This window comes from Ctenopharyngodon idella, chromosome 8 (assembly GCF_019924925.1).
Source record: "Ctenopharyngodon idella isolate HZGC_01 chromosome 8, HZGC01, whole genome shotgun sequence".
NCBI classification, from domain to species: Eukaryota; Metazoa; Chordata; class Actinopteri; order Cypriniformes; family Xenocyprididae; genus Ctenopharyngodon; species Ctenopharyngodon idella.
Genome location: NC_067227.1, coordinates 22,179,578 through 22,195,934, shown reverse-complemented (window position 1 = coordinate 22,195,934; position 16,357 = coordinate 22,179,578). Strand labels below are relative to the sequence as shown.

The window sequence follows — 16,357 nt, the reverse complement described above, 5'->3', positions numbered from 1 at the left end:
TGCCAGTATTCCCTTGAAGGTAATGCCTGGCAGGAAGGCTGGCATTACCAAACCTATGAGCTCTACCCTCAGAACGGGCACTGTCACCCACGTTACAGATCTGAGTGAGGAAATGTGGCTCCGGCATATAAGTACATTGAGTTGATCTTATACTGATCACAGCCGATATGGCATTTCCTCGGTATGGCGGAGTGGGTATTTAATTATAATGACACGGTCATTATATTGTCCTCTAGAGGACATTATGGATGTGTCCTCCATAATGTCCTCTACAGGACAGTGCGAGTTCCCATTCGAAAGGGAATGTAACCATGCATGTAACCATGGTTCCCTAATGAGACACTGTGTCTCTCTGCCATACCTCAGGCTTAACTGCTCACATCTCCTTCGGACAAAGAAGTTGATGACATGCACTACAGGTGCCCTCTTGTACTCACGGTCGCACCCAATGACATTGTCGCGTTTGAATCACATGCTTCAGACACTGGTCACACTGGAGGTGTTCCCCATAGTGTCCACTAGAGGACACAGTGTCTCGTTCCCCTTCTCAGGGAACCATGGTTACATGAGTAACCTGATATGTTCTTCTGCTGTAATGAAAAAGCCACTTGTTTTTTTAAAAAAATTTTTTAAACCATTTACAGAGTCGTAATATATGAAAATAATTAAATTATTAAATTCTGTAATTCTAGAAGTTTCAAAAACCGATTTTTTTAAATGATGTTTTTACTCAGCAAATTATTTTAATATATTTTAAAGCTTCAACTAGAATATTCATTTTAGAAATTTAAATGACTTTTTAATATTTTATTAATCTTCTTGATTTTCCAGTTCTAGAAATCACACAAATCTCACAAATTCCCTCACATATGCAGGTTTTCTAAGACTGTGAGAACCTTGGTTCTTAATTAAATAAATGTCTTAATTTTTAGCTGGTTTACCACAATTTAAAGCATGTTTTGTCTTATTTTAAATCAATTTAAACCAGGGGTGTCCGATCCTGCTCCTGGAGGGCCACAGTCCTGCAAAGTTTAGTTCCAACCCCAATTAAACACACCTGGACCAGCTAATTAAGGTCTCACTAGGTATACTAGAAACTTCCAGGCAGGTGTGTTAAGGCAAGTTGAAGCTAAACTCTGCAGGATAGTGGCCCTCCAGGACCGACTTTGGAATCCCCTGATTTAAACCAACATGCGGATCCTTTGTAAATGTGCTGAGGCCCCCTAGTGGGTCCAAGCCCCCTGGCTGAGAACCACTGTATTACAGGATGAGTTCAGTAATCAACAATGGAAATGAAGTTCAGTCATATTATTTGTTTCAGCTGCTGTGAGAAACAAAACAATCTTACATTTTCAGAAATCATTTTCTGTGGAAGCGATTTGCTTGAATCACAATCTCTCTATACAGCACCGTTAAGGTTAGCGAGTCTTTTTTTTTCTTCTAACTAGCACCACTTAAGATTTCCGCTTTAAAATCAAGTAGTAAGCAGACTCACAAGAAACTGATAAATATGGAGGCTGAAATTGAGAGACGTAAATAATAACAGTAATTCAAGAAATGCCACATTTAATTGGACGTGATTCACACATCTTGCCACCAGGGACTGTTTCTGGCTATTACATCAGCAGGAAAGTGTGGGCTTTTTTATGGTGTGAAAAGGGAGATTGTTGGAAGTTGCCAAGACAAAACTATTCATACTTTTAATGCAAGTGTATTTAGTTTTGTGCTTTATTTCATTATTTGAGCTATTTTTAATAATACACTGAAAAGCTCAGCTCTGACCATCCCTGATTGGCGTTGTAATGGTAAACATTCAGAAAATGTTGACCATTAGGGTTTATACAAGCAAGCTAACAAAGTGAACAGTGATTTTCAGACTTAGTGAACTTTATTGAAGCTGCATCAATGAAAAAATAGGGTTCATACATGAAAATAAAACTAAAGAGCGAAATGTGCTATAATGTAACATATGCATGTTATTACAGATGTGAGATACAATATTAGGTGTGTTAGTGGAGGATAAATAAGGCTTAAAGCATAAGGCTTTTATTCAGACTCAAAATTCATTTCACAGTGACAGTCGTTCTACTGTATGACTGTGCTTCTTAACATCCCATTTTCAACCAAAAACATTTCTAATAAATGTATACGCACTTATTGCGTGTCCTTAAAAAAAAAAAAAAAAAAGCTTGCTACGGCAGTAAGAATATTCACTCATACATTTGCACTGTACTTTTGATTAAAATAGACATTTGTTTCATTAAACTGATGTATTTGGTTCTTATGATCTCCTGTGAACCTCATATGAGAGGTGCAGTATTGGAGCATTAGCAGCAATAGTTATGGGAAGGTAAACATTTACATCCATTCATTTATCATTATGTGTATCTGATATGAAAATACTTTCAATCAAAAATGTCAATGACTTTTCAGTAGTTCATGATATACTGATCTAGAAGCAGGGAAAAGCCACCCGAGGGAAAAAAGTAATGTTGTCATGCAGTGTATTTTACATAAATACAAAAACTTTTTATATGAACACTCAGTGTAAACACTGCTTGGGCCCTTTAAATGGCGCTTTCAAACTCTTTTCCCATTACAAAAACTTGACATCACAACATTTAATTCCTTCTTAAAGTGTCTCTTTTTTCAATCTAAGTAGATTTCCTCTCTGCCCCGTCTCAAACTTTGAAAAACGTGTGTTTGAGGAAGCAAAAGAAAGTGTGTTTAAAAAATATGGAAGCTCTTTTCTCTGGGGTATCATTAAAAGGTTGGCATCTCTGGTCTCAGGACTGGTTTTAACCATCTGCTGTTGTCTGATTCTTACATGCCCTGGATAAACTCCTGCAGCTGTCGCACAATCTCCGTGTCCACCGTCTCCATGAGAGCCTGGAAACCCTGGTCCCCCATCAACATCTGCTGAGCCTTCAACTTCTCATAGACAAACTGCTGAAGAGAGACGCTGTGCACAGGGTCCTCAAGAGCCAGCTATAGAGAAAGGAAAAAAAACAAACAGTATGAGCATAGCAAATAACACTTTATACTAATACAGTAGACTCTGGTGCTCCATTATTTATTTATTTAAAAAAAGGCCATATTATGCCCTTTTACAAAGCCTTGATTTAGTTTTTGGGGTCTGCTAGAATAGGTTTTCATGCTTGAAAATGCTTCAAAAATGCATTTTTCACGTATTTTACATTATTGCAGCACCTCTCTTCCCAGTCTGTCAGTATTGCTCTGTTTAGTTCCCGTCTCTGTGAAGCCTCTCCTTTAAAAAAGCGCTGTGTGTCTGATTGGTCGGCTGGACCAGTGTGTTGTGATTGGTCAACTGCAACTAAGTGACAGCTTTATTTAGAAAATTGCAACAAACAAATCAGGTTGTTAAAGTATTTAGATATGTCTCAATTTTGGTAATGGTTGCAAAAATCTGATAAAATTAAAAAATTCAAATAAAACTTAGTTTGAGCTCCTAATGTTGAGGATAAACACTTTCTGAGCACCTCCTTTTCACTGATTATTTGGTGGGGGAAAATAATAATAAATAATAATTAGTTTTACGTCTTATTTTAAACTTGGAACATGCCAGATGTCAGTTCTTGACACTTAACAGGCACTAGCTCACACTTCATAAAGATGAACAGAATGCGAGTTTATGGGACGCCAGTGTAAGATATATATTGTAGAGGACTAGACGTTCAAAATAAGCCTAGAGTTAGTTGTGGAACTGCAGTGAAATAATAAAGCCCTTAAAGCTGTCACAAAGAAGGGATCATACAAAGATAAAAATATATGAAATACAAGATCCAGGATTAGAATTATGGATTATGTAATACAGCGTCTAACTGCTTGCTGAAAAAATAAAAGTGCAATGACAACAAAAATAATGCATGCTAAGAAAGCAATTGAAAAACTAAAACAAAAGCCTTTTTTAAAGTCAAGGTGTTTTGAGAGTGTTAAAGTGCTTAAAGAACAGCTTTGATAAGAGACAAAAATGTCATTAAAGAGGAAAAGAAACAAATTTGTTTAAGTGATTTATGTAAGATTTGTGGAAGAAATAAAGTTGCAAAACCCTGTCAATGCTGGAACATGATCCTAAGAATTGTTTTCTGTTCAAAATCTTTTCAATATCTATTCAAAATGTATATCTGTTCAGCATATTTGCTGGGGGACAGAGACATCAGCAGACAATTGTGAGGGAATTTTCTTGGGGTTAAAGCAAAGGCACTGATCCAAGCTCAATCCAAAGTGACTTAACTCCTGAAGACAGAAATGAAAATACAATACATTCATTCCCTCTCAGTATTTATATGCTAATCACTGCTGTGGCCGACTGTGCTAAAACAAAGGGCTGACGTCTCCACCCTCGTTAAGATGAATTCATTAATTTAGCTTGCTTTCCATTGCATAGACAAAACAGTGTCACATTTTCTTTCTGTCAAACACAGGGAAACATAATACATGATTAGGGTCTATTGATAAAATTATTCAAATTATCTATACTAATATTCTGAAATATTTGTATATTTTTAGGGGTTATAACCAGTTAAGCAGTCATACATTTTAAAATTAGATCATGTTTCAGAGGGTAAAGTCTTTATTGATGTATCTTCATCGCTGCACTTGTACAGTGGAAAACTGTAACGCTCATGAATACTATAATGTAAGATATAAATAATGTTCTGCTAATGAAGGGGGAGGGACATGGAAAGAGCGATAGAATGATAGAGAAAGAGAGAGAGAGAGGGAAAGAGAGAAAGAGAGGGAAAGAGAAAATTAGCATAGCTGCGTACATTAACTTGATGTTTCAGGGTCTATTATGCAACAAATGACTGGAAAAATCTAAGTAAATGTAACATTTAGGGAAGTCTATTTAGGATGGAGTAATTTCAGTCCTCTCTTTGACACATGCTGATTGATGTATTGGCACTTGATGCTTTCAGTAAACCTCAACAACAATGTTATAGTTGTAAATATTTCATAAACATCGCATTAATACATTATACGTTTATTTAAAAAACATTAAGATGTGTCATGGAGCGTACATCTGTCAATGTGATGAGCATTAACAATGCCAGCTGTGATCTTTTGTGATTATACTTATAATTCACAGTAAATTAACTCTAGCAGCTTCCCTGCGGCATATGAAAAATAAAAGAGGAAAAAGTCATTTTCCGCAATACTTGTGGATTTAATGATTTCAAATGCCACCATCTGCAAACTGTAATATCCTCCAAAAAGGTTAAATATGACAAATGTCTAACACACAGTCTCACTCTCCACATAATATTGGTGTAAAACACAAGACTCAACATTTACCCTCCCTGAGACATTTGCACAGAAAGCTTAGCCCCAGTGTTCAGATCTTCCCCTGAGATGTTTGATCACTGATTCATCTGATTCTCAACCTGTGATTCTGAACCTGTGTCTTATTGTGAATACAACTGACGAACCACCAGATCAGAAGTGTCATGCTCATTTGTGCCCCCTATGATTTTGTAGGATTCTTTTTTCACATCTCACCTTTTTTCACCAATTGCTTTCAATCAGTGATTCTGATATCTAACATAACAAGCAAACAATTCAGTCAAAAGTAGGCAACAAAAGCAGCGCTCTAGTACAGCATTAAAGTTAAATAAAATTAGGGGTAGATCTACCAGGGTGGCAGAACATCCCTCCCCCTGGACCGGACATAATGTTATGCCTATATATATATATATATATATATATATATATATATATATAGGCATAACATTATGACCACCTTTCTAATATTGTGTTGGTCCCCCTTTTTGCTGCCCAAACAGCCCAGACCCATCGAGGCATGGACTCCACTAGACCCCTGAAGGTGTGCTGTGGTATCTGGCACCAAGATGTTAACAGCAGATCCTTTAAGTCCCATAAGTTGCGAGGTGGAGCCTCCATAGATCAGACTTATTTAATCAGCACATCCCGCAGATGCTCGATTGGATTGAGATCTGGGGAATTTGGAGGCCAAGTCAACACCTCAAACTCGTTGTTGTGCTCCTCAAACCATTCCTGTACCATTTTTGCTTTGTGGCAAGGGCGCATTATCTTGCTGAAAGAGGCCACAGCCACCATGGAATACCATTTCCATGAAAGGGTGTACATGGTCTGCAACAATGCTTAGGTAGGTGGTACGTGTCAAAGGTAGGACCCAAGGTTTCCTAGCAGAACATTGCCCAAAGCATCACACTGCCTCCGCCGGCTTGCCTTCTTCCCATAGTGCATCCTGGTGCCATGTGTTCCCCAGGTAAGCAACGCACATGCACCCGGCCATCCATGTGATGTAAAAGAAAACGTGATTCATCAGACCAGGCCACCTTCTTCCATTTGCTCCGTGGTCCAGTTCTGATGCTCACTTGCCCACTGTTGGCGCTTTCGGCGGTGGACAGGGGTCAGCATGGGCACCCTGACTGGTCTGCAGCTATGCAACCCCATACGTAACAAACTGTGATGCACTGTGTATTCTGACACCATTCTGTCAGAACCAGCATTAACTTCTTGAGCAATTTGAGCTACAGTAGCTCGTCTGTTTGGATTGGACCACACGGGCCAGCCTTCGCTCCCCACATGCATCAACGAGCCTTGGCCGCCCATGACCCTGTTGCCGGTTCACCACTGTTCCTTCCTTGGACCACTTTTGATAGATACTTTTCACTGCAGACCGGAAACACTCCACAAGAGCTGCAGTTTTGGAGATGCTCTGACCCAGTCGTCTAGCCATCACAATTTGGCCCTTGTCAAACTCGCTCAAATCCCTACGCTTGCCCGTTTTTCCTGCTTCTAACACAGCAACTTTGAGGACAAAATGTTCCCTTGCTGCCTAATATATCCCACCCACTAACAGGTGGCATGATGAAGAGATAATCAGTGTTATTCACGTCACCTGTCTGTGGTCATAATGTTATGCCTGATCGGTGTGTGTGTGTATATATTATATACATATAAATTAAAATATCAAAATTATTTTATATTCAAAAATATAGTGTCTGAGTAAACAATGAGATGAACAATGAGGTGATTTCCTCATGTTGTCTAAACCTAATGGACTGTGTGAGCTCGTGACATATTTAGACCAGAGGGATTTAGCCTTAATAGCTGCTTATTTCTCATTCCAAGTAATTTACAAGTCATAATGGATTGATTTCACAGAGCACTGCATTGAAACTGCTGGCAATACACACAGTAATATACACTCAACAAACTATAACCCAATTACACCAGATGACATTTTAACATTTCAGAGTCAGAATCAAGGTGCTGAATGAATCACAGTGTTTTAAAGCCAAGGCTTTTCTTCTGAGGAGTTTATAAAGGTACACTCAGTATGTTTTTATTTTTGCTGTCTAGGACTGAATGTAGCATATTATTATTATATTACTAATTATATAAATAATACACTACCGTTCAAAAGTTTGGGGTCTGTAAGACCTAATGTTTTTGAAAGAAGTCTCTTATGCTCACCAAGACTGCTTTTATTTGAAAAATACAGTAAAAACAGAAATATTGTGAAATATTATTTCAGTTTCCTTCAGAACTCATTGTAATATGCTGATTTGGTGAATTATAGTATTTATTTGAATTCATTATCGAGAATTACCTGTGTCTGTTCAGTGTCTCTGTCTATTAACAACGAAGCTGTGAGTTTAATTAGTTCAAAACCAGCGATATTACCCCCTTTTTGCTGAGAAATATAATTTAGCGATTCAATAGTGAAGGTATTTTATTAATAAAATAAGCAGGGCAGCGTTGATATGTTTCTGTGCTACTGAATGTCTGAATGTGTGCACGCAGCGTGATCTCCGTGTGGAAGCGACGTATGCGTGTGTGTGTGCTTCAATGAAAACAGCACATTAGTATAGAACAGTGATTAAACTACCTGTCCATTAAACAGTTTTGCACACCTTCCAGCCAATCATAACGAACAATCATAATCATAAATGTAATGTAGTGTCTGTCAACTCTAGTAATGCAGCCGCTGAAGAGAAATGCGCTTTGACACTTTTTTTTTACTCCATGACCAGGGAAATGGTGCATTATGTGGTGCTTTTAAAGGAACGGCCTCATAGTTACAGTATCAAAGTTGAGACACAGGAATCAATTGATTCTAGATAAATGGTGCTGCTTGTGACCTTGGTTGTCAAACAGAATTGTACATACAGACTACATCAGATCTCTCCAGTGATCCGATGTAACCTTGATGTTTTCCTGGGAATACAATCAATACGTCTATCAATTGCAACTGGACAGCTTTAAAAGAAAAAAAATTGCAGTTTTAAACCCCAACGCGGGGGTTATAGACATGTTCACTGTCATTAGAAGTATAAAAACGAACAGAAGATTCTTTTATGAGTGAATGAAATGAAGTGCAATGATATGAGATCACTAGAATGCAATTGTGATACACAAAAAACAAGCATTTGCAGCTAAAAGTACAGATCGAATGACAATATGAAGCATCACTGTCAGCTCTAACACAGAAGAGACCCTGAATTTGAGAGGCTATTATTATCTCTAAAGAAAATCAATTAGTTCTGTTGAATGAAATCTGAAGTCCACAAAGTGGTTTCTTATTGTAGGACATGGATCCTTTTCCATTACGGAAACCTCCAAGACCATAACGACTATAAATTGTTGAGACCTAGAAATGGCAGTTAGACACAGGAAGCACTAGGACCTTGAACAATTGAAGGATTTTGTTGAAAAACAAGGATGGCTTCAAAGAAAAATGCACTCCGAAAAGGAACTTTGAAGTATTATTCTGAGCCAAACCAGTACTATAAAGCAGAGAGGTCTCTGGAAGAAATCCTGCTCGAGCCGCCATGAACTTTTAATGGATTTTCCTCAAATGAATAAAGCCAGAAAGTTTGAGGACCAGATGTGTAAATGCCAATAAAGTCAATCGGAACTCTCCTCAAAAGTAAAGGACGTCATCTATATTTAAGCTTGACTGGACCCTTGATCTCCTTTTCAAGTGTATTTTTACAGTCTTAGGGATCCCTCACACAGATTTTCAAGTAAAAAAAAAGCATAATTTACTTAATAACAGTTGTAGTAGTAGTCTTGATAGTAGTAAGAGTATTAATTAATAGGAAGATACAGTGCACAGCATAAATGAGTACACCCCCTCTGAAACTTCTGAAAGTCAGCAATTACTCAATTACTTAGAAGACATGTTAGGGTTCTTTAGAGTTATAATGTTCCAGCAAGTCTGCTTAATCAATTACCAAAGAAGCATGACAAAATTATTCAGGAAAATAAGATTTCCTTATCAAGGTGATAAAATGTTGTGTAGCAAAAATGAGTACACCCTCCTAAAAGTTAGTAAATATAACAAAATAAAAAATTTCTGGTGTAAGTTTAAGGCAAAGTTTGATCAACAGGTAAGTCTGTTGAACCAATACATTTAAAGAGAAGTAATTTCTTGACAATTAAAAGTGTTATATAGCCCACTGAATCATTCTCAGACTTAATGCTGACAACAATGGAACCACTTGGGAGAGACCTGTCAGGAGACTTATTTCTTAGCACAAAAGAGGACAGTGGTACAAGAGGATTACCAAATCATTGTTTTAAGTGTGAAAATATAGCAAAAGTAACACAGAAATTCAAAAACAATGGACTTGTGACAAGGCCCCTAAAATAATCAGGCCTTCATTTTAAGCTTTCATATAGTGATGAGAGATTTTTTTGCTAGAAAAAGAGCAGAAGAAATACCAAGCGAGTGTCTCAGAGCTAGCAAAAGCTATGAAAAGAGTGACTGTTTATCTCACAGAGTAAGATGCAGCATGCAGAAATGACATGCATGGTTGTTGTTCTCACTGGAACTACCTACTGTAGCCAAAGCACAATAAAGTCAGTTAGCCATTTCCAAAGCCCATATTTACAAAATATAGATTCTGGGAATCAATACTCTGGTCTCATGAGACTAAATCAATCATTTTGGACCTAACAGCATTCAAAAATTAATGGTGTTGCTAGAGGAGGAGTACAGTGAGAAGTGCCTGGTTCCCACAGTAAAGTTCAGTGGTAGTAAAGCTCTTATATAGGGATGTATGAGTGCTGAAGGTGTGAGGGAGTTGTGTTTTATCAGTGCTGTCATGAATTCCCACACCACTGTGTAATTTAATACACAAACTTGAAACAGAAGATGTTACCCTTTTCTCATTCCCTGCACTGTTGGGCATTTTTTCAATATGACAACGAGGATATGCATTCTCCCAAGGTGAAAAACCTTCTGTGGACATGTATTGCACTCAGTCTTAACACTCTTGAGCACCTGTGGGGGATTCTGTAGAGACGAGTTGAGCAACACTCCCCATTAAAAATCAGGGCATTTAAGGAGCTCATCATCCAGGAGTTAAACAGGACAGATGTGATAATTTGTCATGAACTTGTGCACTCCGTGCCAAGAAGGGTCAGAGCAGTATATTCAAAATTATGGAGGGCATACTAAGTACTAGAATATTATACATTTGCTGAATTAAATCTAAGGTGTACTCATTTCTGCAATCATTAATTTAAACAAAATTGGCTATTTTACTTATTTTATGGCTATTAATGACATATATTTCTCAGTTTTTATTATGTATATGTTTAATACATTTTAGTTTTGCCATCTTTCCATGAATTGTATTAGTGATCATAAAGAAAATACATCTTTTGTATTTGTTCAGAGGGGGTGTACTCATTTATGCTGGTTTTTGCTTTGGTGTCCATGAAAGGGTACTCTTGAGGCTGTGGGGGTGCAGAAGATAAAAAAGATCATGAAACTTGGTTTTAAGCAACAGTTATACTTCTAACGTAAGAGAGGATTGTCAGAATCAAGTAAACAACAAAAAACAAAATCCATTTAAGTACCTTTGTAAATGAAAAGCCATTAGAGAAAACTGGATTATGGCTCTCATATTGCCATCAAGTGTCTACTCCACAAAAGAAAAGATATATCAGACAATCACTGCAGTACCATTTGGAGTCCAACACAATCTCAAAATCTCAAAAATCACAGTCTCCAATAAGCTACATATAAATTAGTGTTCATTCAAATGGTCCTGGGACCTCATGCATTAAAGCTCTGCTGTAGATTCTGCATGCGCAAGTTTCCAGATTGATATCCCCCTATGTATACTTTACAAATACTTTACGTTACAATTTGTACATGTACAAATTTTAATCTCAATTCTGTCTCCTACCCAAAGTAACCAAAATAGAGATTAAAACACCTTTTTATTATGCATAACTTCATCTGCATGTCATTTCCTTGTGCGATTTATGCAATTTAGAAGGCAATTCCAAGAGCATGACCTTCAGGAGTAGAAATTTTGATGAGACAAAAGAAAAAACTCCTCTTGGCCATAAAAATCCTGTTTTATAGCTTTTATTTATTTATTTTTTTTAAATTTTCACAATTTAGTAATGATCTTTATCTTAACAAAAAAATAATTTATTAATTTATTCAATAAACATATGATCAGTATTGCACATATAATGAAACTAGACTTTTTATTTTTAATAGGCCGCTCTGTCCTTGGTTTAAACCCTAAAGCCATTTGTATGTCCACTGACTATAACTGCACATCTCTAGCACTGTAAGGTATTAAAAGCAAATCCATAAATCCATTTTCCAAAAGGAAAGGTCAAACTGACTGTTTATGTAGATCAACATTTTCAGGGATGATGGGGCAGCTGTAATTTACTTCCTGAGTTGCCAATAAATCCTACCTTACCTTACAAAGTTGTCTGAAAGGTTAAGCCCACGTTTGCTTACTTTGCACTTCCTCAGGCTCTTAAAATAGACTCTAAATGATATTAATGGTGTGCTTTGCATCCACTTTGCTGGGCTGGTAATGAGGGCGTGGGTGAGGGAGTGGATCAAAGAGATGGAGCCATGCTTCATGAATTTCTAATTAGAGTTTTAAGCCTCATCAAGTCACTCAAAGAGGCCGTGGACTAAATGAGATCGGCGCTTTCCCATACAAATCATGCATCAGACATTCAGAATCAACCATCATCCTCTTCTGTGCGACATTGTCTTCTTCCGTGTTCTTGGCAAGCAATGGCTTTTCTTTAATCTGTTGGGTCACACAGAAGTGAAAGGAGTTGCGGGTGGCCCTACTCGGGCCAGTGACTTTAATATCTCTCGCTGACAGATGTGCCACAGCACCAGATCATTTAATAATGAAGGGAATTCTCCAAGTGAGAGGCTGTTGCATTCTTATAGCCTTTGGAGAGGAAACTGCTTTTAACAATGTTGTATCCAAGTAATCACAGCATGTATAATGTGGGGTCAATGACAAACGCTAAATTGCAGCTATGCTGAAAAATGTTTAAAATATTAAATCTAATGTCATGAGGCTGTTATAAATTTTACCCATTCAAGTTGAACTGACAACAATATTGAGAATAGGATCACAAAACTTTCTTATGAATAAAATTCTTCTTAACCAGGGCTCTGAACTGGAAATGAATGAAATTTTAACAGGAAAATAAACAAAAAAGAAATCAAGTTTAGTTGTTTTGAAAAGAAAGGCCATTAACTGGTTAATAACATTATTTTATCGTTCTGTTTAATATTCTGATTTGGCAGTCAACCAATCATGAATTCAAATAGTATGGCCTAGTTATCACAGGTAAGTCGCAATGGCAATGCTTTTGGATCTCAGGAGTTTTTCAGAGGATCACCAAATGTTAAAGCATTACATGTAAATGAAAATGAATGGCAGGTAATATCCAACGTGGTATGCATTTTGAAACCAGCAAAAATTGCAGATAAAACCTCTAATATTCAGGAAATGGAAAAAAAAGAAAGAAAGAAAAGAAACCCTGTATTTTTAAAATAATTAAAAAAGTTAGTATTGTGGCTTTAAGTATGGTCAGACACTTGCAAGTGTCATATTAACATTTTACCAAAATCAAGCTCAAATGGAGTTTCAAAGTTTTTCACCTTCTGTAGTGTTACAGAAGGAACGCATAAAACTACTAAAATACTGATTCTACTCAGAGTGAACTGATGATTGTTTCCCAGTTTTTAAGCTTTGTTCTTAACTGCTATTTTTTATATTTATAATTTAAGAATATTTTGTATTCTCAAAAACATTTCTTAAGAATGTTCTTATTTTTCTTAAAACAGTTCTAAAGACAATCATCATCATAACCTCTCAAAGTTAGGATAACCTCCAACATTCCTTAAATCCGCAAAGGTAACACAATATCCTAATCAGAGACAATGCGAAAAGATTCCAGCGACAAGCAATTTGTCTTTCCACACCAGACACGACGTGACTACAAGACGCAACAATATCAATCAAAAGTCACAGCCGATAAGAAGAGCGTGTGGGTGGAGTGCACTGCACTCGCAACAATATGGATAAGTACATAATAAAATTTATAAATATTACACCATTTTAACATTATTAAAAATAGATCTGAGTGACAAAAACTTCGTCATAGTTTAGTCACATTGACTTTGAACCTTAAATAATCCTTTAATTTATTTTCAAGATCTGGGGGGTGAATTATACATTGTTGCTTTCAGTATTGCTATAAAGTCACGCAAAATGATATTCAAACTCACATAAGACACTTTTAACATTAAATAAAGCACAAAAACAGTACCTGAGATTATCAGTCATACTTTGTATATTGTTGTTCCAGCAGTGATGTTGCAGAAATAGAAACAATTTCTAAAAATAGAATCGTCACGTATCGCCATCTCGGCTAGTTAGGACAAAAACACTTAAAAAAAAATATCTAAGATGCACTGCTCATTAAAAAACAATGCCAAGTGCAGAAATCCCATCAAGCTAGTTGCAACAAAAATAGAGTGCATGCTTATTATGATTATTACGGTAATTTCAGGCAGCGCAAAAAGATGGCCTTTGATCTGTTTTTCAGTTGATCAGCGAGTCTTAATAAGAGAATATTTGACTTATATATATATATATATATATATATATATAAAATTTATTTAACTTCTAAGTTTTTCATGAATCCAGCCCCTACTAAAATCACTACCGGAAGACTACAATTCTGGTTCACTAAAATAAACAAACTGTAAATTGTAGACAATAAAGCAAATTGTCTTGGTGGTTTAACCCTCCATGACAACAGAGATGAATGACAGAAAGTATTTGCAATTTTACCCTTTGTGCAATAAAACTGTATCCCTGTATTGATTAGCTATAATCCCACTGATAATACAATTTTCTGTGTAAGCAGTAGTCTGGCTATTAAAAGCAATATTGTACACTGTAAAACAAGAATACATCAAAGACAATCCCTTTTCACTATAATTGTCTGATCAGAGGAAAGAAACTTCAAGTCTGACATCTTGCAGGCAACATACATTTCTAACTGATACTACCGAATGGTCTGAAACAAAGAATACAGCAAAGATAAAACAAAAGATATGGATATCACTTCTCTGAAGAGATCCACTGTCAAAGTGAATTCAGTATATCATAAAATATAATATGGATTATATTTCCTTTCCACACAACTGTGCTGAAAAAAGCTAATCAGGCCTTTTCAAAGGTCTAGATGAAGTTAACATTCAAGATTTAACACCGTTATTTGAAATTTCTCGAGACTAAATATACCCCTGAAGCAGGAGATTACAAAAGGTCAAAATTAGCATTTTTGGCACAGCAGTAGCACAACAAAAAACTCTGCTACTACAGAAAAAAGCGATTACGGACTGAAAACAATTGCTTAAACTGACAGAAAAAGTAGATACAATGTTTCCCATACATTAACTAGACTGTGGTGGCCCGCCACATTCTAATTTGTCCCGCCACAGTCTCAAAATTAAACGGAAATTAGGCCTGTTGCGATTTTTAAATAACCGATTGATAATTGCGCTCTTTTATACGGCAAAAATGGAGCAAAAGAAATAGACTAGCACCAATTAAGTTTTCGTGTTCTATATTCAAAGTCATCTGAAGCCATTCCATAGCTTCATGTGAGGGACAGAAGAATATGTACATCGTTAAATTTAAGTTCAAGGAAACTCGTCTTCCCTCCGCTGCAGCTGTCAATCATTCTCTGTTCAGCACTCAAACAGCGCGTTGCGTTCGGTAACGACAGTCAGCACGGTAAAACTCTCCAATATGATATATTCCCATTATAATACTTGATGTGTAGATAAAGGGCTGTGGATTTGCATAAAACGACTTGCTGTTTCTGAACGATGTCATCATACTGGCTACAGGTTGTCTGTTAGATGGCACAACACAAGAATTATGAATTGTCGTCACATGCACAATAACTGGAATTTAAGAGTGAGAAGAAACATATGATTAATAAACTGTTAGATGCAGATATACACAGGGATTCTCTTTGTGCCGTGAACTTTTCAATGCGCAGTGCAATTGTGCACTGTGACTCCATATTGCTTTAAGCACATCATTCTGAACCCGGGACGTGCATAAGCGGTTTGTGCTGCTGTTTTGAAGCGTTTCATATTATCATCGTTTTACATACTGAAAGATTATTAATAGCCTATTTTGTTCTGTCGTATCTATCATATCTTGTTGCCCCATTAAAAAGCTGCACAATACACAATACATGCCACCGGACCCCTCTAGAGGGACAGATGTCCACCCACCACAGTCTCGAAAAATCCTGTGGGAAATACTGAGATAGGATAATTGTTTATCATTTAGTACGTGATCATGGGGTAAGCGGTGCCAGTTTTAACTGAGGTCACTGTTCTCAAAACAGTTAACACAGTGATCTGCACACTTTGTAATTGTCCTAAACAGGTTGTACATTTTCCTTCATTTCATGCAAATTACAAATCACATGCATCATTTTCTCAAAACACTGTTATTTATTAAATTCGCAGTTGCACTTGGAATGTTATCAATTTGCCCCAAATAAACATCTGCTGAGTTAGTAATACACATTAGGGGTGGGAATCACAGGGTATCTCACGATACGATACGATACATGACTCACGATACCGATATCATCACGATACAGTGATTCTGCGGTAATCGATATATTGCTAGACAATCCGATATCCGATAATCACGATATCCGTTTAACTATGAAAACAAAATGCCTGTGAAAAGGTTAAGTTCAGGTTTTCTCTTTATACAAGTCCAAACTGTTAGAAAAAGCACAAAAAGTTCTGTAAATTAAATTTAACATTTGTGACCCTGGACCACAAAACCAGTCAGACAAGTCGCACGGGTATATTTGTAGCAATAGCCAACAATACATTGTATGGGTCAAAATTATCGATTTTTCTTTTAAGCTAAAAATCATTAGGATATTAAGTAAAGATCATGTTCCATGAAGATATTTTGTAAATTTCCTACCGTAAATATATCAA

General features: G+C 36.6%; 1 protein-coding gene across 2 annotated transcripts in view; it reads right to left on the bottom strand.

The window, feature by feature from the left end:
* Window positions 1–1,866: 1,866 nt before the first annotated feature.
* The window catches only part of ipo11 (importin 11), a 161,813-nt gene continuing 147,322 nt past the window's right edge, over window positions 1,867–16,357 (bottom strand). For both annotated transcript variants that reach the window (XM_051902948.1, XM_051902949.1), the window contains exon 30: window positions 1,867–2,988. In XM_051902948.1, the coding sequence (XP_051758908.1) occupies window positions 2,824–2,988 (165 nt within the window). In that variant the 3' untranslated portion in view covers window positions 1,867–2,823. The remainder of the gene's footprint in view (window positions 2,989–16,357) is intronic.